Source organism: Calliopsis andreniformis, chromosome 5, assembly GCF_051401765.1.
Source record: "Calliopsis andreniformis isolate RMS-2024a chromosome 5, iyCalAndr_principal, whole genome shotgun sequence".
NCBI lineage: Eukaryota > Metazoa > Arthropoda > Insecta > Hymenoptera > Andrenidae > Calliopsis > Calliopsis andreniformis.
The window spans coordinates 15,450,080-15,477,374 of NC_135066.1; the positions used below are offsets into that span (position 1 = coordinate 15,450,080).

At 40.6% G+C, this 27,295-nt stretch overlaps 1 protein-coding gene across 2 annotated transcripts in view; it reads left to right on the top strand.

The window, feature by feature from the left end:
• Positions 1–27,295, top strand: part of LOC143179297 (protein turtle homolog B) — a 77,055-nt gene that overhangs the window by 38,249 nt on the left and 11,511 nt on the right. The window contains exons 9-11 of one of the 2 annotated variants that reach the window (XM_076378453.1): positions 13,687–13,980; positions 18,119–18,442; positions 24,579–24,893. In XM_076378453.1, coding sequence (XP_076234568.1) covers positions 13,687–13,980; positions 18,119–18,442; positions 24,579–24,893 — 933 coding nt within the window. The remainder of the gene's footprint in view (positions 1–13,686; positions 13,981–18,118; positions 18,443–24,578; positions 24,894–27,295) is intronic. The other variant, XM_076378455.1, reaches the window with a different exon arrangement.

Sequence of the window (27,295 nt, forward strand, 5' to 3'; positions counted from 1 at the left end):
AGGCTCATCTGCCTCACGGAAGTCCATCGTCCCCAATCAGATGTCCCTATTTCCTCCCTGGCTTCCAGGCCTATCAGAATCCCGCGCGGTGCACGCGCGCATAATTCCACACAGTCCAGCCCCGGACGATTCGAATCTCATCAAACACCGTGGCTGCCGCCTTCCAACCGCCTCAGACGGCTATTTAACGGCCGACAAACATGGTCGTTCCGGGGCTCAGGGCACAGCTCGGTGCTCGAGCCAGCGGCGAATTCCGGCATGTGTCAGACGGTAGCCCGTCGATGTTTCCCGCTGTTGCAACGTGTACAGGCGGTCGTCGCGGATTAGCCGCGGCAGTTTACGGGCGTTAAGGCCATTACACACCGATTTGACCCCCCGACTGACCATATTGACGCGCGAGAGGCGAGAGACCGACCGTCGACCCGATCGTAACTTACACCGGGACTTGAGACACAGGATTACGCCTGTAACGCCTACACACGCCGCCTATAAACGCGGCCACGGCTGAAATCGAACGATCAAACTCCTCCCAGGGTGGGCAAGATCGATGACACGACGCTGGGAGAGATTATGGATGCACGGGAGGACGTGGGAAGACTATACTACTGCAGTCGGTGAATTTTAGTGGGATTCGGGTGGAAAGTGTTATGTGAGGGGAATAGCGATTTTTAATTTCGCGAGAGGGACTGGGAGGGAGGTAGGTCTCAGGGGATCTGGATTGGGGGATACGTATTGAGATAGTGGTGAATTAAGTATTCATGCAGACGAGGTTGGAGTAAGATGAGGTTTTGAGTTTTGGGCGAAACTAGGGGTAACTGTAATTGAAAATGACGAATTTATGGCGTGGTGGATTAATAATCGAAGTTGCTCTGTATTCTTCACATTCTTTCAAACTTTGAATTTTTGAAGGCTAGAAAATTTAGATATATTTGAATATTTGAAAATTTTAACATTTGAATGTTTGAATATTTGAATTTTTGAATGCTAGAAAATTTGAATATTTGAATATTTGAATATTTGAATGTTTGAATGTTTGAATGTTTGAATATTTGAATATTTGAATATTTGAATATTTGAATATTTGAGTATTTGAGTATTTGAATATTTGAATATTTGAATATTTGAATATTTGAATATTTGAATATTTGAATATCTGAATGTTTGAATATTTGAATATTTGAATTCTAGAAAATTTGAATATATTTGAATATTTCAAACTTTTAACATTTGAATGTTTGAATATTTGAATTCTAGAAAATTTGAATATATTTGAATATTTGAAAATTCTAACATTTCAATGTTTGAATATTTGAAAATTCTAATATTTTAATATTTGAAAATTCTAATATTTGAATGTCTGAATATTTGAATACTAGAAAATTTGAATATTTAAATACTAAAAGAGTTTAAATATTTGAATACTAAAAACTTGTAATATTTACATATTAGTATCGAATACTAAATTATGCAGAATTTGAATCTGAATACACGCTAGAGAATCTAAATTCTCTATACACCTACTCCACACCTGACTCATAACGATAATTAACCCCCATCCAGTATCTTCAGAAAGGAAAAGTAGAACAATCACAGAAACTCCACAGTATTCACCCACAAACTTCAAGAGCACTCCATATTCCAACAAGGAAGAAACATTTCATAAGACACGACTAGGCGGTACAACAGAGCGTCAGTCTCCTGCACAGGGACATTAAGGGTCGCACTAAATCATCGCGGCAGGTTTACCGGATTTGCATAGGCACCATATGTACGTGTACGTGTGTTCCCGACTGTGCACAGGAACGCAGCGGATCGACCGATTCGAGGGTGGCACGTATGTGTCCTTCTGCCACCCCCGCTCCCTGTTCTCGCCAGTGCCTCTAAGTAGACAACGCAGTCGGAATTTTGAGAATATGATCTGTTCTTCGACGATGATTCCGTATTTAGAGATGCAGCGTACCAGTCCCTAAACTCCTTCGACGCAGGTCCACGCTGAACTGTATCAATTTTGTTCCGTAATTGTTACATTGAATTACCAAGGGGTAACGAAGCTCCAGGGGGTAAGAGACTGCCCGAGAGCCGAGTTTGCTGGTAATTATCTAGAGAAGACGGACGATCGGCCAGTTTCCGACTAAATGATAAATTTCATTCCGCGAGTTGCCGGATCGACATCGAGTTTCGAAAGTTAGGCCTGTCTCTGGTTATGTGGATCCACCTGATAGGAAGTTTAAGGTATTAGAACCGATAGAGTGACGCGTCGATGCGTTAGTTCGGGAGTTAAGATACTGGTCAGTCTAAAAAAGATTATTAACGAAGACATATTAGGCGTAATATCTTATTGTAGACTAATTTTGTCCCTGTTTTGGGACCTGGGGATAAACTCTCTAGCGAGATAGAAGTTATTTATGAGTAGAGGAGATAATAGAGTTTATGGAGTTATGATTATTTGCGTTGACATTTTGTTCGCGAGGGAAATGGTATATTTGAAATATTTGGAGTGTGATAATAGAGTTTCAAGAATTTAGAAATTATATTCTGAAAATTAAATGGTGGGTGAAAGAACAGAAAGTCATATCTCCTTCTGAGGCAACTTAATGTCTGTTAAGAATACTATGAAGAATACTATCTACCCCTAGCAGCTACCACTAACGGGTGAGTAAAGAAGTACGACTTAGCCCTCATCCAAAAAGAAGTAATCAAGATTAGTGGAACTTGACTTGATCTTCTAGTTGCAGGAAACATTATCCTGGACTGAATTCCAAGGGAATTCACAGCACAAGTGTGAGGCCTTCAGTTTCAAAGTAAAGCCCTTAAGACTGTACAGTTGGCTAAAGTATACATAGCTTACACTCTAGTACAGAAACATTATTTATTCTACTAATAAAAAACTTGGAAGAAACGCGTAGGACTAATCGTAGAATACGTTACTAGCAATGCACCTATGATACAGAGCACAAGATACTCCTTGATCAGTGAACACTCATTGCAGAGTTAGAGTCAATCATTATCTGTAACATTTATTGTACACAGAGTACTCAGTTGCAGGTGAAAGAAAATTCAAGGGTTGATTTTACGCATCAAAATAAAACAAAAATCAAGAATAACAAAATTGCGATTAAACCTTTTAAAAAATTCCTAATATCGGTCAACAATTTCAGGGACTCATATAAGACTTAAAAGGAGGAAAAATAAAATAAAATTCGAAACGATTCAGAATATTTAACCCACTTAAACCACCAACTTAACCCACTCGAAACAATCCAGAATCTCTCAAAATCCCCCAAATTTCACACAAACGATTTCACTATTCCTTAATAGAATCAACGACAATAAGTGTTCCCTGGCAATAAGTACTCAGCTCGCAGCACCGTCAAAAGCCTCGACGCTGAAAAGGTCGATGCCCACTCGAGCCTAGAAGGGAAATTGGTCGAGGAAAAGCCAGTGCTCCGTCCCTATCCGCGAAACAATCACCATTATGCCAGCGCAACAAGCTGTCCGCTTGACCAGGGCTTTCTCAGCGTGCCCTCGACGGGGCCATTCGGCGGCCTCGGCGCTGAAACTTTTTCTCCCGCCCCTCGAGCAACCGACATAAATTAACGGTGCATTAACAGCAGCGAGGCTCGCGCAGAATTCTCGCCGGGTTATCCGACAATTATTTTCGTTTGAATAACCCTTTCTCCGAGCGTTGAACGTCGCGAGCGCCCGAGTCGTTCGCGTTTAATCCGCGCTTTCTTTGTTTGAGTCCAGGCTGCCACGCTTATTTCGTCCAGGAAACTAAGCGGCTTAAGATCGTCGAAGAAAGCGCCGCCCCGTTTCGCGCATAATTACGTGTCCCAAAACTGAATTCAAATCTTAAGCTTCGTTACCGCCATAAACGGAGCCCGAAAATTCCGTCTTTCCTTCCTGGTTTCTCTCACGCCCGGCGACCCTTCTGCTCGCCCCTCGTCCTGCCCCTCTATTTGCATGTGAATTATTACGAGACGGGACACAAAGCGACAGCAGTGACCTGGGACGAAAAGGAAACGCGCAGGAATAGGACGACTGGTCCTATTTCGTTTAGGAAGAACGATTTCTTGTTTCTGGAATTACGCGCTAACGTCGTAATGCGCTAATTTCTGCCATACCCTGGGTAAATTGTTTAAATTGGGGACAATGGAGTTTTTTAGCGGGTCGTCTGGGGTAATGGACGTTTCTGCTCGTAATTCTTCGCGTGTCGCATCTTTCTTGGGGGAAATGTCGGCGGAGATTGGACTTGGACTGAATTCAGGGATATGAGTCTGTCACTTGTCGGACCTGAATTTGGGTTTTGTTTGCTGGCCTCTGTTGGGGGATAATTTGATAAATTGTATTTTGCTAGAGATAGTATTGAATTAGGTTTCTTTGAGTCCTGGGGAAGGCATACAATTATTTGTCATTCTCGTAGAATGTGAATTATTTTTGTTTGTAAGATAGGATGAGTAAGGAAGAGTATAATTTGTTTGCAGTTCTCAGTCAGTGAAGAGAATTGATTGTGATACAGGGTTCTTCATAAATTTTATCTTTTGATTATCATTAAACCCAGTGAAGTAATCGGAATTCTATTTTTGCAATCTTCAGTAGAATAAGTCAATCATTCGACAGATAAATTCTTCTTTATTCCATTTGTTCCATGTTGCTTCAAATTAATAAATCACAGTTTACTATTATTTGCCTTAACGTAGTTAACATTAAACTCAAGGAAGTTATTAGAATTGTAGAGACTTTTCAATCTTCAGTAGAACAAGTCAACGATTAAATCTTCCAATAAAGATTTAATTCCTCTGCAGTAACAAGTTCTGCTCAGCACATGTCTCAGTAAAATAGGATTCTAAGCACAACACGATACTTGCTGTAGTCGTGTTTTATCGATTTGCAGTAGAGTAAGTCAACGATTAAGTTTCCTACAGAAGGTTTATCTCTTTTGATTTCGTGAACTCTAATCATCGTCCACTTTGTTGGAGTAACATAAAAAACATCACGCATACTACTTCGATCACTAAGATTGAACTTTATCCCTAAGTAGAACAAGTCAATGATTAATCCTCCCCATAAAATTATCCCTCTTCACCTCAGAAAGAGGATTCGTCACGATTCTCTTTGCAATCTCAGCTCCTACCTTACACCACTTCCTACTCCTTCACGTCATAACCACAGTTTCCTGGAGCGAAACGACTCGCTTGCAAAGCAAAAAACTCAGAGGGATTCGAATCAGTGCCACAATCATCGGAGAGCTCTCCCCTCTTTGGTACTGATGGCGGATTGTCGATAAGCGGAGACGGTTGACAGGAGTAGCGGGAATGTGACAGCGGTTAAAAATTCACAGAGCCGCAATGCGTCGCAACATCTAACACGATCACGTCTCTCTAATGCCTTCAGATGTCCAGACGGATCGATTTCCATGTCCGTGTGTTCGAGAAAAGTCCCATCCCAGGTACGCGTAGTCTGTCGTCGATTCGACTCTTCGTAATTACGTTCCTCTCTTGGCCCCTGCTAAGGAAATTGAACCAGTCTTTTATGACTATCACTTCTCTACAGAAATTTGTTTCATCGCTGAACAAGTAATTTGGTGATGGTGGTGTTCCATTTTTTGATTGTTCTTAATGTTTTACACTGAGAGATATGTGATCGATAATGGATGGAAAAAATAATTTTTGATTCACTTAATTTGTAATTCTGCTAGCTTTGATAGAGTAAATATAGTTGACTGTGAATGTTTATACAAATATGTAGATACTTTTCATACTGCTTACATTTTGTTTGTTTTATATGAATAACTTATATTTTTTTCAGACAAATGATATCAGTTCATAAAAAAGGTCTTCAATAAACGATTGTCATATATTGTAACACAAATTGTGATAAGTAAACTGACAATAAAATGACGAATATTTCATACATCTACATGTGCATAACAGGTTATGTAATATACATAGATATGATATGCAATGTACATATACATGCTACAGAGTTTTAGCATATTGTTTGCATATTTCTCGCATACTGTCTGCATATTTCTTGCATATTTGGACATACGTTATCTGCATAAATATCCTCAATCTAGTCACCTACATAACACCCTCCATACTAACAACTCATAAATAGTAAAAATCATTTGACCCTAACTTCACCAAAAACTAAACTTCACATGAACACCAAATCTCCAACAAAATCGACATTACAATATTAATATTGTTCATTAATGAACAGGCTGATGAGAAGAAATGACACACCAAGAAAACGTGTAAGGTAAATGTCCCAGTACCTAAACGCTTAAGATGTCAAATGTCCGAGTAGTAAACAACCTAAAACTGTATATCTCTATATTTTACTAGGTCTTAGAAACTGAGAATACTATTTTGTAACGCTAGTTTTTAGTTTTAATTAAGCAAACCTAGAACATTAGAATTTACGCCTAAAAATAATAAAATTAGCGTTAGTGTTTATCAGGACTTGGTCAACTACTGGGACATTTACCTTAACCCACACCACCCATCCCTCAACACAAGTCAAATACAAATTTCACGTGACCCAGTTCCCCGATAGAATCAATAACAATGCGCCCATCTTCAGACAGAATTACCCTGACGTAGACAATTACGCCGCGAGCGAACGCGCGATTCGTTGAAAAAATACCAGCAATCAATGCCCGCTGAAGTGGCTCCGACCTAATTGCACGCCATCGCGCAGCATCCGAATTAGACGACCGAATTCCATGCAACACCCCTCCAAGACGATTATTATTGGGGGACGCAGCTCAACGCTAAACGCACTCTCGAGCAGTGCTAATCGAAATCGCAAAAACCGACGTGGATTCGAGTTCCACCTGAATCCTCGTCTCGTCGAGGACCGACCATGTTCAAGAGCGCGAAGGGGCGTCGATGCTGGGCAACTTCGGCACTGCTGGTTCGCAGGTCCCTCGTTAACATCTGCATCTTCGAGGCAGGTCACACTCGCGAAGGCCTCTCGATATTTTGCCAGTCGTCCTCGAAATCGACGCAAGCAGCGACCGTCGTCGAGACAGGATCACTTAAAAGAATTTTCGCGCTTGCACGCGTCGCGTCGAGAAAATGGGATGTATTATGGTAATCGTCGGCAGCGCGGGAAAATACGGGCGACGAGTGAATTCAATGATCCTCTGCTCGGTTGTGCCTGCTCTGCGCGCGTGTTTGCGTATGCACGTTCGAGACGATCCAACAGCTCCCTTCGTGCCGCGAATTCCGTGCACGTATGTACTTCCGTGTAGTTTGTACCCTGACGCGTCGATTACGCTTATCCCTCAGTAACAGTGAGGGAAAGCTAACTAAATACACACGCGGATCCACTTTCTTGAGGATAATTATGGGGTATTTGTTATCGTTGACTCGGAGGTAGTTGCGGATAGTTAATTTATGGTACAAAGAGTGGGTTATCTGATGGTAGCATTTTTGGATTGATGGTATTATTCGTAGCGAAAGGTGCTTCAGATGGGAGTTGAGTGGCTTCGAATGGGACACATTCTGATGTATAAAGGACATGCGAAGGTCTTTTTAGAGCTTCAATCTTTTAAGATTTAATTAGAGAAGAATTACAGTTAGAAAGATTGAATTATTATCGGATTAAAGTATTCTCATATAAAGAGTGAAAAGACAAATTCAATTACTATAATCGCGTTGTATTTGCTTGAAATGAGAACATTATTTAAAGCGTTTTAATTAAAAGAGAATTATTTTTAAGAAGTATTAATTGCCTTTATCTTTATATAGAATTTAAAAATAAATCTCATTAAAACAATAACGATAATCTTGAGTCTCTTGATAAACTGAAAATAATTTTCAGAAAAAAAACCTGATAAGGAATTGCAATCACGAGTCTAATTATCTCTCAACTTCAAATTATTATTTAAGTCTCTGCTTTAAAAAATTGCCATCTTTTTGAATCCACGTGTGAAACGTAAAATAATGATTTTTAATATTTCTATAAAACAGTCCAACCACAAATTCGCATAGTTCCAATCTCAATATCCCTTATTCTGCTCGATTATCTCTGACCAGGTCTTGATACGAAAAGATCACCTCACAGCAAGCGATTCCTCATCAAAGAGCAGCTCACAAATGTCTCCTTTCAAAAGAATCGACTTGGAAAATCCGTTGACTAAGTGCAGGCTCGCTGGGAGCGTCTCATTGTCAATAGTCTTCACGAATGATAGATTGAACAGTGTCTAATCTAAAGACCCCGATGGAACTAACGAGCTAAATTCTTGCCCGAGTAAGCGAGATCGATAAGTTCAGTCTTGGATGAAACGCTTTGCCAAGACACATCCATTAACAGCGGTTAACTAATGTATCTGATTAGACATCGTTGTATCGATGTTCATGCATCATCTCGAGTCACAAGCATCCATAATGTCCTTATCCAATATCTGACTGTACGCGTGACACGTTTGTCAGCTTGCCAGCCGATGCCAAAACCGCTGAAAATGTTAATCACTGCGCCACTCAAAACTTCCTGGGCCACCTTTGATCGACAGAGGTTATCGCGTTCCATGGCGAACTTTTTTAATGAAATCCGTAATCAGAGAGGGGCGATTGAGTTTTCCGCTAAATTTAGGCGCTAACGAGTTTCGAAGATTTTCATCAATCTTTGCCGAGGATTTTTATGGTAATTAAATGTGGTTATCGATTGCCTCTCGCCTGGAACTCTGCAGCGGCGACTGCAGCCTTGATACAGGGAGAATGGAACGAGTCCGTTCAATCTGGTTGTAAGTTTGATGGCGGCGCGATAGTCTACATTCTTCTGGGACATTTTCTTTGCAAGGATCTGCGAAGCTGGTCTTACTCGAACGAGCGTAATATTCATACGATCCGGTCGATTCGAGTCGACGGAAACTTGCTGAAATCGGAAAAGTTTCGCCCCAGCTTGTTCTCGGATATGGAGCAAGTTAATTGTTCTGTCCCGTTTCTTTCTCCTTTGCTAGTTGTACGACCCGCGCGAATCGTGTCATTCGATGAAACGTTATTGAACAAGATTCGTCGTTTCGAATGAACTTGAAATTGTATTAACGTGTAATGAAATTAGGGTACTGAAACGGGATGGCGAAATGAAAACAAGTGAATTGACTTGTACTACTGGAAACTTAGTAATAACACTAATTACTTTACAGAATTAATTATTTTGAAAAATAGAGGTCTTTATTTCTGGTAAACTAATGATACTAGTGAATTTATATTATTGACTTGTACTACTGAAAACTTATAATACTGATTACTTTATAGAATGAATTATTGGAATAAATACAGGTCTTTTCTTTTGGTAAATTAATAATGTAAACTCACTAATATTATTAGTTTACCAAAAATAAGGATTTCTTTTTATTAAAATAATTCAGTCTGTAAAGCAAACAGTATTATTAGTAAGTTTTCAGTAGTACAAGTCAATTTACTTTTCCTCACTTCTTTCCCTTTCTCTTCAAAACTTGTAAATTCACTAATAAGTTTTATAATAGCAAAATTCACGACTAAACATAGAGATAACATAGTTTCATTTCCAAAACTAATGCTCCATTACATTGACACAGATAGAGCACAGTCTCGCTAACTTCATACCAAATATCGAGTCCAACGACCTATACCTACATAACATTTTTTTCTTATTTAGAACCATAGAATGCACTGAAAAAGTTCGACTATTAAAATCTGGGACGCCCTGTATAAAGAAGCACCGAGGAACCCAAAGCACGTGTCCTGTTGACTATTTCGAGCACGACTTCAGCCAGCTCTTTGCAATAATATTGTGCCACTGACGACCGAATTATGCATTCGGGCAACATAAATCGGTCTGATAGTTAGCAGAGACACTTGACACGTAGCGGGCCATGAGCGATACGTCATTAATGCTTAATGGACAGACATTAATTCGTTATTGTCAGTGGACGTGGAGCAGCAATCGATAGGAACTTCCGGTCCCCGTGAATTTTGTTCGATGTCCGAGCAAGTATGGCGGGCGATTGTTACAAGCGACCAGTTTCGCAAAGAAAAATGGGAATACACCTGGCTGGACACGTTGATGCCAAGTATTTTCGACGTGCTGGACGTCTTTCTTTATCTGGAGCCGCTTGGGAACTCGATAATAGAGAAAACGCGAGAAGAAATCTGTCAGGTCGCGCGACTTCCGGCTTCCACGAACTTTACTGTTTCTTTGACACGTCTGTATCCATCCATCTATATCATGGCTGGATACAGATACTTCCTACGTGTCCTGGCGTTAACTTTTACTGTAATAATTGATGAATGGACTGTGCAACAGCTTTGTTTCATCCCTGAGGTATGGTGACAGTGGTAAACGAACAGAAAAGGGGTAGTTTGTTTTTATTTGTTTTACTTGGCAGAAGGTGGATAACGTCTGACAATATCAAATTTGATTGTGAATCTGTTTCGTTATTGTATTACCCTTTCCTAGTTTTAGGTAAACATAAACTACTTCTGAAATGTGGTTAAGCCTCAAATGTTGTATCATAATCCATAAGATTTGTAGTTTTTTCGTCAATTATTTTAGTTAGTCTTTTTTAACTTAATAGTCATTTGTTTAACATAATATATATCTAAATGCAGAAATATATGCGAAACCATAAATATTTAGAGTACTGTATTTCTCATAGTAATGTCCTATTGTTAATAAAAATATTAAGCTTAATTCTATTCTTTAATTGCATTGAAACTACGATGAATACTGATTTATCATAAAACCAAAATTTACCATAAAATTGTCAGCTGTCTCTACTTTTAGACATAAATTATCGATTACAGAACTTCAGTAGAAACTGGAGCCTCAATCCCATGAAAAAGTGTCAAAACATTCCAGCCGTGTTTCCCGACGCTCAGCCATTTAATATTTTAAAAACCGTTTGAGAAGCTGAAAGCCAACCCCCGGAGGCTGTCAATAAACGTCGTCATCCCCGAAACGGATGAAAATATACACGAAAGAGAGAATCTCCGTCGACTCGAAACTAGCTTGTGCACCGAAATTAAATAGGTTAGAATCGCGTGAAGAAGATTGACACGTTTTACGTCAATCGCATAATACAAGAAAAAAGACGAGATAATCCTGAAGGCATCAATGAATTTACGAGATTTTCCAGTGGATGCATAAAGAACGCAGAGGAATTTAGGTAGAACGAGAAGACAGAGTAGTCATTTGATAAGCTAGCACACAAAACCATTTTTCAGGTCTCCCATTGTGATCAATGGATCCAGCATCCCTTTCAGGTCCATCCCCCACCTCGACTCTACTTCCCTGTATTTATAATCCTCATATTTCTTTCGAGCCACTTGTCCCAACACTCGAAATATGTGTACATTTGACTCCCACTTTATTTTACGACTCCTATATCTCTTCCACAAGCTGAACCCTAAAGAAATCATGAAGGGAGTGATCTACAAGCAGACAATATTTGTTGAAACCTAACAGCTCGAGAATTTATCTTCCTGATGAAACGTGAATATTTTATTCCTTGTATTAGTGGTCGTGAGCAAGGAATTTGGAGGTTTCGAAAATACAGATAATTTAAAATAATTGAGTGATTTTTTGTACGATTTTCCCATTCGTCCTAGATCAGTGAATAGATTCAATAGTTTTCGCAATTTATATTCAGCTGCAAACCCGAGGACGCTGTGGAAACTAAACGTAACCTGATGTAACCTGACAAAAGATCCTGTGCGACCTCGAGTCGAGACGACGGGAAGTCTCCCGGTTCACGTGGAAATTCAATAATACTTTGTACGTAGAAGCGGAAAGTAAAAGAATGCGTAGGTACATAGAGAGCGTACCAACGAAGGGGAAGGGGTTGAGGACAGAGTCACGAGGGAACAAGGGCTGACCTTTCATTGATTAGATCTGTGAGGAAATTCTGTGTGATGTCTTTTTAACGGATGAGCGAAACGTTTCCAGTTTTGACTTTTACTTATTTTGGATGATACGTTTGTCTACTGCAGATTCGTTCGAGAAATAAACGAAGCCTGTGAACTAGAAATTAAAGGTAGTTCAAATCCCACTAGAAAATTTCCTACAAATATTTTCACTCTTTTTTCTTTTCTCTAAGAATATGTACACCTAGGCAAAATAGAAAAAGAAATTGAAAAAGTGATAGTATCAAACTTCTAATATGAATTCTCTTAAATATAAAATAACTTTCATGAAATTACTTATTGCATCGTATTCAAATATATTCTGTAATTCGCTATAACTTATTATAGCAATTAATATTGTTACTATTACCACGATTCTGTACTTCCCTTTGATTCCAGATGAATCCCAAAAAGAATAACACTAAATTGCAATTTCTCTGTTAAGTAAATGATGTGAGATAATAACCCCAAAATTTTAATGTCTCCTAATTAACCTCCATTACATTTCTACCTCCACTATCTGCCGTTACTTATCGTCTCTCTGACAATAAATTAAACAGCGTCGCGAAATTAGCACGAACAGGCGTATTTGCGCGCAATTAAGAGCCTTTTTCCAAGCGCAATTGCCTCTCAGTGTTAATTTTGTCAAATATTCTCTTTGGCCGTAATAAAGACACGGCGCCATGGCGTAGGTACGCCCGAAGCGTAGGTGGCTCCATGCCATGTATTCCACGTATTATATGTACGCATATAATGTATTACATACTCGCTGCCATCCAAGGCTGTGGTTGACAAGGACTCGAGAATGACGAGGCAGGCATCGATTGTATCATTAATGCTAAATCACGGATAGTGGCTCCGTAATCGTATTACCTTTGTCCCTGGACGAACATTAGATATCCCGTCGATCACTCGTCGTCGGAGTCGCGGATCAAAAGACCCGACTTATGTTTCGTCGTTCAAAGATGCTCCCATCCTCGGCGCGGTACCCTATGCCATTATTATCGTCTCGTGATGGAGCGGAGAGGATCGTTAAAGGAAGAAATAATAACACAAGGTACCTTTGTTTCAACGAAGCGCATAACATCGTAATCAAAGGATCGAAACTTCGTTAGGAAACTAAGGACTGAACTATGCAGGCAAGTTTAGAGCCGACCGGGGACTCCTAATGAGATTATCTTTCCGGGTATATTAATAAACACTGCGCGCCGCTGTTCAGAAGCTGATAATCAGCCAGGTAATCAATATTTGGGAAATTGTGCCCTGGCAGAAAGCCGATAAAGGATGGCTGAGGTTAAATACTTTGCGCAGTGTGTTCTAGGATAGGTCACCTGATAATTGAAAAGTCCTCCCTGAAATTTCGAGTCTCTCCTTTGTCCGAACCTCGCTATAGATTATGTTAAACGAGATTCCTGATTCCTGCTAACTAGGTCCCTGTTAGCAGACATTTGACAGAGAGTTTGTATCTATAATCCCAAGGAACTGGTCTAACTACGTTCCCATATGTTTCCAATACCTCCCTTTTGATTAAATTACACTCTCGGTGCATCATGGCGCAAAGCTCTCTGCGACAGCACCCACGCAAATGATAATGAAGACAGATCGCGGGGAAGTCGGTAGGTCTCGAAGTTCACGATGAGCAGTGTTATTTAGACCATGCTAACTTGCTCGTTAGTGGAATGATAGGGGTAGCCAAACCCATATGATAGAAGTCCACTGACTATAAGCTTTAGTATTTGAACATTGGGAGAGTTACAAGTTGCATTTGAGATAAATTCTTATTTTCCAGTCACCCCAGTATGCCACCAGGGCCAAGTGAAGGTGTTTGGCGTAGCAAGGCAAGAGACCGCGAGGATACCTTGCGAGCTAGAGGCGAATCCCTCGGAAGTGGCGTTCACGTGGAAGTTCAACAACACGATGGAGGCGGTTGACATACCCCAAGAACATGTTACCAGCGAGCGCACACGTTCGACAGCCTCCTATACACCGATGACAGAATTGGACTACGGTACACTTCTCTGTTGGGGCACCAACGATCAGGGCACCCAGCTTGAACCCTGCGTTTACCACATCGTGCCTGCTGGTGAGTGGTGCTTCAATCTAATTCTAGAGTAAAATGTACCTAAAGGAGGTAACTGCAAAATCGTGCGAAATAACTTTCTTGACTGCACAAAAATCCCAATTTTACTACTTCTAAGGTGATTTTAAGTAGATGACTAATCCTAGCTCAGTTTCACTGACACTGTAACTGTAAATTGCTTCCATTAAGGGTGCAAACACATTACTGTCGCGTCAAGTGAAATCACGTTACATACTATAGCAAGCCATAGTTTGATACTACATTTTTCCCTTATTTTAGATCTATTATGCTATAACATGTAACGTGCTATCACGTGATGTGGCGATAATGTGTTAGCACCCTAATGTACGTTGGACTTCATGAGACTACCAACTCTGAAAAGGATAGTTCATGGAGCCTATACACCAAATTACTATGTGTAATGGAGTAATATAAGCAACAGTAGAGTGACATCATTGTAGTATAATGTAGCGATCAGCTTAAACAAGAATTAAATCAATAACATCTTCCGCTTAAAGAGAAAGTATCTCGAAATAAATCTCCAGAAGAGCCAGATGACATTTATTCCTCATTAAAAAATTCACTTCTAACGAGGAGAGTACGATATCCAAGGCGACCAACCGCGTTTCGCTCTTAAGATCATCCCCTTAATCCGCGAGAAATTTGCGTTACTTTAAACGCGGAAACGTCGGAATAATACGCGTTGAAACGGTGCGAAACACTGCGGGGGAAAGTGGCGACCAGACGGACGAGTTACTTTATGGAAAAACTTAGTTCTTAATTATGTAACGGGCCTGGCGAACCGCCGGAAATTAAGATTTTAGTAAATATAAATAGCGCGGATTTATGACGGTGAGACGCGTTGGTGGGGAACAGTGGGGAGAGAAAAGACAGAAACTGTAATCCAGGGAAAAGTGTCTCTCCAGGGGATGCTTGATAGACGTAAATTAGATTTAAAAAGTTTCCTCATTATGCAGATTAGAAACAACCGACGAGCGTTCCTCTCTTAGCTGCATGTTTGTTTCCTTCTTCGCGTCTGTCTTTCTGTGACCTCCTTAACGAGATGTAAAGAGGTACCTGCGTTCGTTCCGCTTCCTATAAAGGAACTGCAGACAGCGTTTCGTCCTGGTCGAATGGACGATGCGAGTAAATCTGATTCTTGGTAACTCGGCAGTTGCTGTTATTGCGATGGCGACTGAAAGTACGCCCCGGCGTCCTTTGAATCCAGAGCTTCCCCTTTGAATCGTTCCAGCTTCTTCGATAACCTGCTTTTTTTCTACGGCTGCTCATCGATCTGTGATCCCTCCTTCATGGACGAGAAGGGGAGCGCTCGATGGTCACTTCGTGTGCAGGGATTTCGCTAGTCGATTGAAATAGGGGACTTGCTTGATACGAGAATTTGGGATTACCATAAACTCGAATCAGGAATCAGAATCGGGTTTGATAGAAAAGGGACGTATTAGATTGATAGGAAAATACTGGTTGAAGTTTCCTATTGGGAATTTCGGAATTTGTAATTAATTTCTGACAATATTGGGGTAGAAAAATGGAACTTCCTGGATAGATGTAGAAGATAATTACAGAAAATTGTATAAAATACAGAGGAGACTCTGAAACGAATTTGTTTTGTTTTTAAGGACATTTTCGCTTTTCTCTAGGTAAGTATCTCTTTGTCATCTCAATTTTTCAGAGGCAGATGTACTGGAGGTACTGCTTAGTGTTAAAGTAATAATAATAATTAAATTAAAATATTAAAATAGTAGGAAGAAATATGATATTGTTTAGAGACTCGCTGAGTATCATTTCTTGATTTTGTATATGTGTCACCCTTCCTACAAACCACCAAAATAATTTTACACCCTGGACCACAGGCTCTCGATAAAAACCAATCTACAGTCTAGCATTTCCCATAAACTCTCCACGAACACCTCGTAAACTCATTTACCTGTCCAAATGATTGCATATAAATCTACACCAGAAAAAGGGGTCTATTCAAAGGACCCTAAAACGTTCATCTAAACACCGTGCATAACACAGTTCGCGCGTTCCTCCTGCATGCACCCACGAACTTCAATCTGAGCCAACGAACCGTACCAGGTCGAGGACGCGCGAGCCGAAAAGGGGAATACAGCTTCCGTGCAGGCGCGTCAATACGTGACAAACGCACTTTAGTGCCGCTGTACGGCACTAAACTACCGAAACAGGGCAATAAAAACGCTGTCAAGGCGGACGTTGCATAAAACGAAAGAGAAGCGGGGGACATTTCGATTTGAGTGGCACTCGACCTGCCGAATGGCCACGAAAGCCTAACTAAGCTCGTAGCAGTTGATTAAAGACGACGAAACAGTACCACTTGGACGCGTACGTGGAGTCACAGGAGCAGATCCTCCAGCCACTCTGTATTCCGCTTCCGTCGACCGTTAGACATTTGCCCTAGCCGTTTCCACGACTTCGACTCGGTTCATCTTGACTCCTCCCGAGGCAATCACGGGTGAGCTATCTCGAAATCTTGGCAGCGCACAGGAGCAACGACACTTCGACGTCCGTCTCGAGAAAGGGGAACTCGTCGCGTCCTCGAGTGGACTAACAGCGAATCGTTCAACTTTTTACAACTGCCATTTGCAGCTGGAAGAGTGGCTCTAAAGGTAGTAAAGGAAGAAACTGTGAAGCATGTTGTTTGATAGTCCTCTAAATGTTGCCTCAAGGGATGGGAACCCAGGGACATATCCAAGGGTGATCAGATTTATGAACAAACAGGACAAGGGTGGATTTCTCGGTTTAGGGAAACGGATGGTAGGTAACGAAATTGACCTTCCTGTCGCACGGTCCGAGTAAGCATGATTCCGGAAGTCATGGAGGCTGATATTGAGGACTCTAGAGAGACGAAACGCAATCATGGTCTTCTAGTCGTAAGACTCTATACCTGAGACTCCTGAGTTCCAGAAACGATTTCTAGGACCTCGACTTTATTGATACTAGGATCTGGGACCTTAATTTAGAGCGTAGCCTGCGACCCTAATCTCATTCGAGCTGTGTCCCCTGATCTTTCTTTTTTTTTGCTGTGTCGCGAGATGTTCCATATTGTATGCAGAACCTATATTTACAGAACCTATATCTACAGAACCTTCCTTGAAGGGAGCAACTGAATTGAACACATTTGTAAGAGTTGCGAAAATACAACTGAGAAGACAAAACTAAAACTGTTATTTTACACATTATGGAGGGATGGTGGGATATTTCGTTCATTATTGCGCCATTAGAAACCACTGACGAGATATCTCGCAGTTGTTTGTATAAAAAATGGCTAGCTATAGAAGTCAGTCATAAAAGCTACCATAATTAGCAGTAAAGAATCACGCAAAACTCTCTAGTACCAGGTCCCACTATACTCCTATTAAACAAAATTTTGCTTACTTTAAATTGCTGTATCAATTTTTAACTGTCTTTACTTTTTTATATAAATTTTTAGTCAAATATCAAATTATTGCAATTAAAGAAGGCCTCTTCTTTTCCCTCTGTAAAATGTGTCTGACTCGAGAACTTATTCTACTGACAGCATTGCACTATCTTAGCTCACGCATATTGGCAGTAGAATAGGTTCACAGATCAAACACAATTTCAGGATCTTGTCAGTTTTCAATTTCCTCCTACTTTAACATCAAATACCCCGTATACACAATAATTTTATATCTGACTTAAATAATATAAGAACTATCTTCTCATAAGAGAATTTCTTTCTCAGAAAATGAGCACAAAATCCAGAAAAATAATTTCCCTCAACCCTTAACAACCATTATCGGTCTGTGAGACCGCTACTAATTACTTATTTGTATCTATTTCCCATATCCAATTGATTTTGATTTTTCATTCACTTTTATGTTAATAATAACGCAATAAAAATTAGCGGTTTGTGAGACCTAATTGTGTTTACATAAGTTTTAATAGATGTAGCAGTTAAGAGTTAAGCCCCGCACTAAAATCTCTTAATTTCCAACTTCCCTCAAATCCCATCCCTCTTCCTAACATCGTAACGAATACATTACACCGGCCAGCATCACGAATAAACCCTGAAACGTTGAAGCAGCTGGACAGCCAGCTCTCTCCGAGTTCCTCCTCACATGCTAATTATTTACTTTCCCAGGTCACCCGGACACACCGCACAATTGCTCTCTTCTGAACCAAACGACGGACTCGCTGTACGTGGAGTGCACGGAGGGCTTCGACGGCGGTCTGCCGCAGAAATTCACGATACAGGTGGACAGGGGTTCAGGATCGAATAACACGAAGTCGACGAAGCCCAACACGACGATACACAACCAGACGAGCAAAGTTCCATCGTTCTCCGTGAGCAATCTCGACCCAGGCACCAGTTACGAGGTCTACATATACGCGAGCAACAGCAAAGGCCGCAGCGAGACGGTCCACTTCCGCGCCACGACGCTGAATCTGCCTGAAAGGCGTACAGGTGAGTTCACCACCTTGTCCTCTTTGACCTTAAGGAGCTGAGGAGTCGTGGCCCTGGGATCGATCGATAGCCCGACGCTCGTCCACGCGGGACCAAAGATGCACACTCTCTTGCGATCTACCTTCGAGCACTGTCTGCTACGCTGCACGGCCTTGCATCGTAGAGCTCACGTGATTATCTATATTTCTTCTTTAGCATACCTCGCGTTCACTTGGTCCCCCTTTCTCTCTCTCTCTCTTCTCTTGCATCCTGCCGTCTCCTGACCAACAGCACGCGTCTCTGTCCTCCTCGTCGATCCCCGCGCGTCGTCTCATCCTCGCGGCAGCAACCGTTCCGCTCCCTTTATCTGCGATCCGCGGGACCGAGAACCGAGCGAACGCTTCAACCCGCGCGTTTATGGTTTCTTACGTGGATGAATTTTGTCGAAGCTGAATGCTTCAACCCGCGCGTTTATGGTTTCTTACACGGATGGATTTTGTCGAAGCTGAAGGGGATCAAAGTGATCCGTGGAGCTGCGAGGGATGCTACGCAGATGATGGTGTTTTGCTTCTTGGGTTGTTGAGCAGGGAATGCGAGAGATGAGCATTCTTCTTGTTTCAATGCAAAGTCGGGTTTGAGAGTTTTGCTGCTTGTGTGGAGATCACTGTGGTCACTTGTTGAGTAGACATGCTACAGGAAATGTGATTAACACTTGTTGAATATGAAGGTTTGCTTATGTTTATTTTATTTGGGGTCGAACCATAGTATCGATACGTTCATGGTTCGTCCATGCTCAATTCTTGAAGATATGGTCTTGTGCCACTTCGTTGAAGCGAAATTGGAGCGTTACTCATAATATGGATACGTATATTTAAAAGCAATGAAATAATATTTGTTCGAACCGAGAATCAAGAGAGTTTCATGTGGTTCGATCCTTAAGATGCTAATTCGTTTCGTACTGAAGGTAGATGTAGTCATTTATTGAGCACACTCTGCACATGTGAGTCAATATTTATGGTACTCCTTCGCTGTGTTTTTAGATTACAAACGAGTTCATAGTCAGAAATATGTTCTTGAAGAAAACGCCTGTAGAAGTAGTCTACTTCTGGTGTTATCAAAAATGCGAATGGTAGTGTAGGCAAGCTAACGCTCTAAATAATTATGAAAATATAGCAACGAGTACCCAATATCACTTATTTCCCATTCTAACGTTATCCCTTTTTCTTATCCTTTTTACGTGTCTTTTTAAGTTTTTGAAACAAATCAATCCAAATGTAATATAACTTTTGAGATATATGGCCAACAGTTTGCAAGATACTAACAATCAAGTTACTTTCCATGTTTTCTCTGAGAGAATTCAAAAATATGAAAGCTTCAATATTACATAATTTAAAAATTTGCATGTTTGATGATTTGATAATTTAATAATTAGGAAAAGTGGCCATTTGGACATTTAAAAATTATTGTTCAAGAAGAATACGCAACAATCAGAAGATTCACGAGTAAATAGTCCCTTCGTCAAGTCGAAACGCTTTTGCATCAAAACCTCAACAGGAAAAGCGACAATTCCCCGTTTGACAGCGTCGTGTCGCAGTGTTTGCTCGGTCTCGTACCCTAGACGCGCGATTAGGCGCTTGAAACTGGCCGTTCCATGTCCCCTCCTATCGCGTCCTCTCTAATCTAAATCGATGGACTCCTCATTCCCGTCGAATTCGATTATCCTACCCCATGCTTCGTGGTTAATCGTAGCTGCACTCATAGCGACTGACGAAAAACCCATCGATGCGTAGCTGTACGTCCACGACATAAATCTAGTCTTGCAAATTCGTGCAACATACATAGCTAAATAACGCAACACTAACAATCGTCGATCTGTAATATGTTTCACTTGACGCACGAAATATCCAAGAATCGTTTTAGTCGTTGACGAGCGATGGGTTAAACCACCTAGAATTTGCGAGGGCGGAGTAGAAATTAATCATTCTAATTAACGATGTGATTTATTGCGGTAATTAATCGAAGGATGATGGATTTAATTAATGAATGAGTTACGATAATTAATTTCACGTCGCGTTCGTTTGCGAATTTAATCGAGCTGAACCAGTTCGAGTCAAAATCTTCGAGTATAATCTGATAAGGTTCAAATGGACGTTTTAATGAATACATTGAATTGGTAAAACGACAATACTGTTCTGGAGTGTTTGAAACTTCGAAGGAATTAGTGAATATTTCAGTTTCCAAACGATCACGCCCGAATTGAATCCATTTCACAGCTTTCAAGCTTCGAGGCAATACAATTTTTAAATCTCTTCTGGTTAACTCTATACAAAACAATATTAAACGACGATCATCGAAACCCTATCACACTATTACAACAAGCAACAGAAATTACCAAGAAGCTCCAAGTTCTAAATTCATTCCAAATAAATAAAGATGAAGTTATGAGGTAGGTTAGATAGTAAGAGTGGAGGTCAGTGGGCGCGCTCTGCTTTCCAGGAGACAGCATCAGAGAAAGAGGGAATCCCCTTCTAGGCTGCCAAAATAATTTCATCCCTGCAACTCTGCCAGATTGCGAGCTCATTCTTCCTGCTAATTGCTAACAATTAACTGTGGAACGCGGGGCAGGCTTCCCCGTAAACGGGCTGTGTACAGTACGCGTTAATAATGCGTGGCTAATTGGGATGGGTGGACAGGGGGTGGGCTACCCTCCTCGCCGTTAACTCGGCCTATTGTGTCCCTTGGCTAACTGGGAATCGGTATACTTCATCCGACTGTTGGCTCACGCTCTAATTCTCCAGCTGTCTTTTATTTATGCTAGGAACTCGGTTACATAGCTGGAATTTCGTGTCGGGAAGGGCGGACTCACGTTCGAGTGTGTCCACTTCCGAATGGCTTGAACTTTGACTGATCTCGATCTCGAATTTAGGTTACACAGGAGTCCCTGGTTATAGTTACGATTTTCATCGCGTGTTATAGTTAATCATGATCACCCTACTACTTTGTTTTTTCTCACAGCAAGAGATTTTCGAATCTCAAGTTTCCAAATGCACAAATTTTGACTTTAAGTTTTTAAATTATTCAAATATTTTCACTTTCGTGTTTTGAGATATTCTAGTATTGTAATATGTAATTATTCTTGAAATTAAAATTACTGTACATGGAATTTTCACGTAAAAATCTGTGATACGTATCGTATCTCATTTCGACTTATTACTTAGGTTCGTACTGTTTTGCATAAAGTGCTGAAGAGGAAGAGTAAAATGAAATATTCAAATTTTCACTCTTCGGTTTTCTGAAACAATCACCTATCTAAGATGCGTAACTATAACCTGACAACCCTGCATTCTACACTAACACAGCACAAGACTCCTCTCTTCATGGTAACGTGAGCTCTTTGTGAGTTATTGAAGTTGCTAATAAATTGTAGTCCTGAGTTATATAATAATTTCTATTAACTTCTAGCCATTTTAAAATATGAAAATATAGTCTTGTGTGTACACTTTTCTTTGTATAGTGAAATATAGTTGAATATTTGAGCACATACTCTAAGCGCACAAAAGTAGATCATGTCTATTCTTGGTTCACGTAGGTAAGAGTAAATGTAAGAAAGCTTTCAACGTAGAAGGTAAGCTACTTCAGACTTTAGCCTTCACTATCGACAGATGTCAGTAGATGTGTGTTTGTCAAAGTTTCCATTTACTAAACCTCAAATAATCTCGAAGGTTGTCGTTAAATTGCATATAATGTATCATTCGAACGAACATTTAATCAGTGAATATCCAAAAAACAAAAGAGCAAGTTTCGATTGGAAGAAAGAAGTATGATATCAAGATATCACAATTGAATGAAAATATGAAGTTCAGCATTTTCGTTCTTTAAAGTCGCTCGTACTTCATCCTCTGTTCGTTTCTGTGGATTCGATTCCAACGGAGGTATTCAAATGTCCCGTTCTCCATGATTTATCCTGCGTTTTGTTTGTTTAAAGAGAAATAGGATTGGATGTCGTTTAAACGATGCAGAGGCGTTCGCTAAAGGCAACATGAGATCATGAACACGATAATTTTGTTTGCTTTCGGGGATACCGAACAGGGTTGGCTCTGTGCGCAGTGGTATGTGTCAATAAATGAACTGGCAGAGTGTCAAGTAATACGAGTCAATGATATTTGCCCAGCAATCGATAAAACACGCAAACGGCTGGCCTTTTTTCCTCTCCCGCAAATAATTTCTCGTTTTTGCACCAACTTGATAACGTTGCAGCGCACTAACAATCTCTTTTACAGTGTTATTAAAGGTGTGAACAATTTAGAGTAACACGATAATATTCTTCTATTAAAAGTTACCATGTCGACTTCAAATGTGATATTTCTTTATTTGAATTAGATATCCATTATTTCAAATTTTGAAATCCAGAAAATAGAATTTTCAAAAAAGAACGTACTTAAGCAAACCCACAAAGTACTAGAAAAAATATCCACAAAGTACATTCTCAAATCACTAAAACAAGAAAAAATCAAAAATCAAACTGATATTTATTATACTCACAAATATTGTCAGTAGAACTAGTTTCAGTTTTTCTTAAAACTTAAACTTCGAATTGGAAATAATCAAGACCAATTTTAAACAAAATTCAACCAACTACAGGCGATGTCATTGAACAGTTTTACTAAATACTCATTCGTTCGTTTATTGTCTCGTTTATTGCGCCACTGTCGCTGGCAAAATTACAAAAGTACCTTTTCTGTGCAGAAGGAAACAGAGAATCTACGTCTAACCCATTTGAATTGTTCACGGGCGTAATGCTTCTTCTGTCGAGGTTTGCGAATATTTTGCCCTTCGATAAAGCGTTCGCTCGCCAAACTTCCGTCAGAGACTTAGTTCACGAAGTGGAGTCAGATACGCTTGTTATGCGACGTATAAATGACGAAATCGAACGGGCCGATCGGCTTCGTATCGGACGCTGCGCCAACGAATGGTAGATATCGATTGCGCTTTGACATTTATATTAAAACATGCCCGTCCGTTCACGGCGAATGAGAAACGAGGAACCGACAGGTTTTTCGGTCGGAAATCCATCGCAATCTATGTGTTTACCCGAAAAGAAAATGAATTTTATGACGACATTTTCAAACACGATTTTGATTACTTTTTTTGCTCGGTATTTTTTAAAAATTGTTTTCGAAGATGAAAATTTGAAAGTTGATTGTAGGTTGTTTGTAGCGGTTAAGAGATTTCTTGGGTTTAAACAAATTTGAAAGTAAGAGATATATATTAGAGAATGAGAATTAATTGAAATATTTGTAGTGTAGTGTACAAAAGTGTAGCTTTGAACCTTTCAGTAATAAGAAGCAATGATGGTGGGGTACTGTATAAATCTATATTCTTTCTAAATTTTTATATACCAAAGATGTCTTTATATTTCGTTACGTAAATCGAAAGCTCTGTTAGGAAATGAAGCACTTAAAATGGAAGATAAGAATCACAGAACTTTAAGGATGTATTATTAAATTAGTATTACTAAATTAGTTTACTAACAAGTTTTTAGAAATATACATGACCTAATCCGTATGTACAACATCCAGAAAAAATATCAAAGTATTTAATAACCTAGAACAAACTAAAATGTTACCATTATTCATCACTGAAAGGGTTAAAGCAACACACCCAAATCTCAACCAAATACAAATACCTCGTTACATAAAACACTTCCAACAAGTACTCACAATCAGTGCCTGAACAGTTCTCAAGGGAACCTCTCAACACCCGTGACAGTAAGAAAAAAAAAATAACTATCTTCCCCTCAAAGTTTACACCGAGTAAGAAAAAGAAATATCAACGAATCAAAGGGAGCAGAACTCATCGAAAGCTACATAACGTTCGAATCTAGCCCCAATAAATCGTCGTCGTGAACTCATCCCAGCTTCACTTTGAACCCTTTCGCCTCCCCATCTCCCTCCCTCCAAAACGTATAGGGCATTCCCCCTAACGAGTCAACCGAACCATCTCGTACCACTGACGCCCACGAAAAAAAAACCGAAGGTGCACCCCAGAAACGTCCCACCCCCTTCGACCTAGACAGACCTTCGTCCCCCCAGAATGCCCCTGGAGAAAGTAGATGCAGAAGAGAGGCTGAGGCTGGTGTGTTGTGCCGCTATGGCAGCAGGTGAGAGGCTGGCGCAACCTCCGCCCCCGGAGAATTGTACGATCAGGGAAGAGAGTCGGACAACGGTGAGGGTGAGCTGCGCCGAGAGCGAGTACGTCGACCCGCGCACTGCCACCTATGTGCTGCAGGTCTTCGACGCGGACACCAGGCATCTGCTCGCGTCCGCGACTAGCATGACGCCTAACATGCTCGAGATCACCGATCTGCCGGCGGAGAGGAGTTACTCGGGCCTGGTGCTATCCCTCAGGGTCATGACGGAGCACGCGATGAGCGACGCCACAGTGCTGCACAGCCAGCACTATATACAGGAGGGTAAGACACCGGAGCATCAACGATACCCAGGTAGGGGCCAGCTAGTGTTCGATTTCGAGTTCGACGCGCGACCGTCGCGGATCTGTATCTACCCCTCGCCCACCCCTCTTCAGACCCCGTGTCCAGAGTTTCACCCCCACAGTATCCTGCATCGTGGTCAGAGCTGCCGCTGGAATTCCCTTCTTGAGTATAGTGAGGGAAGTTAAGAGGTGGGGGAAGAGATAACGAGTATCCTGTTGATATAGGATTAGCCAACTGTTGAGAAAAGGAGTAATTATAGAGAAATGTTGAATTGACTGTTTTGCATCCTTGGATCATTTTGAATATTTGAAGTCTTGTTTTAGTGGAAAATAACAGGAAAATAGTTTCAGTAGATACTGCTGTTTTTCATACTCAGGCAGTAGGTCTAGGTCCTAGATCTGAGTGAGACCTTAGCAACACAATACAATAGGAAAGTTGGTAGATCTTCTTCTACCTTCCAATCTCTCTCTTTGGGTATAATAGGGGAGATTAAGAGGTAGAGGAAGAGATAACGAGTATTCTATTGGTATATTGTTCAATTATGAAGAAAGGCAAACTACCAAAAAATGTGAAGCTAAGTTTTTTGAATTTTTGAATAATTTTGAACATTTTGAGTCTTGTTTAGTGCAAAATGGCAGTAAAATAGTTTCAGTAGATAGGTTCTGCTTTTCTTCATAGTTGAGCAGTAAGAGTCTAGACCCTTGACCCGAATGAGATCTTAGCAACACAATACAATAGGACCAGTGATAGTCTAGAAGTTACGTGGAGTAGTGGATGGGGAAATCTACAGAGGAGAGGGAACTTTAGGAATGAGATAGGGGTAAGCTAACCTCCCCTCCACTGTAGTCTTCCCTCTTCACTACTTCTGTGGAACTTCTAGCCATCATCGAATAGAACACCTCGTATTTCTTCCCCATTATATTTCCCCTGAGATTTCCCCCACTATACCCAAGGAGGGAATTCGTGCGGCAACCCTGATCGTGATGTCCTTGCCGATGTGGATCATGTCTAAATGTTCCTGGTGTTTTCCATGGCACGATGGGAATGTTTAGCATGGACATGTTGTAAGGGTACCTTGATGTGCCTTTTCTGGAATCGTTTGGTTGTATTATTATCAAGTGTTACGCGCTATCGATCTTGCGAGTCATCCTGTCGAGAGTATAATTGAGATGTAATTAAGAACGTTTGGACTGTATGTAGAACGTTTGTGATTAATCTTTAAAGAGATTCGTTTTCAGGTGATAGGTTTGTGAAAAAAATAAGAGAGTTTTGTTAAATAAATCAAACTAAATTCTATCTAATGATTGTAATCAAATTAGATATCTCCTTTATCCTTTTTGAAATTAAAATTGAATTAAAACATTCAAACAGCTTGGGCATTCCACTATGAAAATAGCAATTTCCACGCAGTGACAATTATCTTTTCCAAATTAATAATTATAATTGCTTTCCTTTGTACTCTCAATTTCGATCCTCATATCTTGCATCATTAATACCAAAAAGTTATTAATGCCGGCTTAAATAATTTCAATCTCCCTCTATTCTTCTCGCAAACCACTAGTCCAGAAAACGCTGTGAACTGATAACACAAACGTCTTGTATAATACACCTGTTTCGTCTGTTTGTTCTTGAACCATCGAATCTGTCGATTCCCAACAATTCGCATCGGAAGCATAAAGTCTGGTTTGCTGGCGAAGCAGGTATTCCATTTTAAGTTGGCTGATCAGCCTGAACCAAACGCAAATTGAAATTCGATCATGATTGCGTTCAGACTAGTTACTCTTCCGGTTTCAATTCTGCGCGTCATCAATATCTCATATCACCAGTTATGTCTGATTAGAAATTCCTGGCATAACTTGAAACAGTGGAGGTCAGTAAAACACGGTAGAAAACCAATCTTATCAGAATTATTTCGAACGCAATCGACCGACGTCACAGCAGATTTGAAGTTCGACTCGGAAGAGCACAGTGCTCTGGCAGCGCGGCGCGAATTAGTGGATTAAATTTAATCCGACAGCCTCTTTGAGCCATCGACCATCCGCATTTCGCTAGACCCATTCGAATTATACAAATTGACGTCGAGTAAATCAGCGGGCAAATCAGTAGGTAATATCACAATGCCAAATTATGCTGTCGTACGGGGCTGCGATACCGAATCCAGAATTCACGATGACCAAGCCGTAATCCAGACTAAATCCAGGATCGCAGGAAGATCAATTGGCTTCCGATTTTAATCATTAAATCACTGGATCATCCCCACGCGGGCAAATCCGCCCGAAAATCTGATCCGAAATTAACGTTCATCTCCGCGAGAATTAACTGAGTGCCGTGAACGATCCGGGATTCAGCGTAAACACGCGCCTGGACATATGTACGTTGTC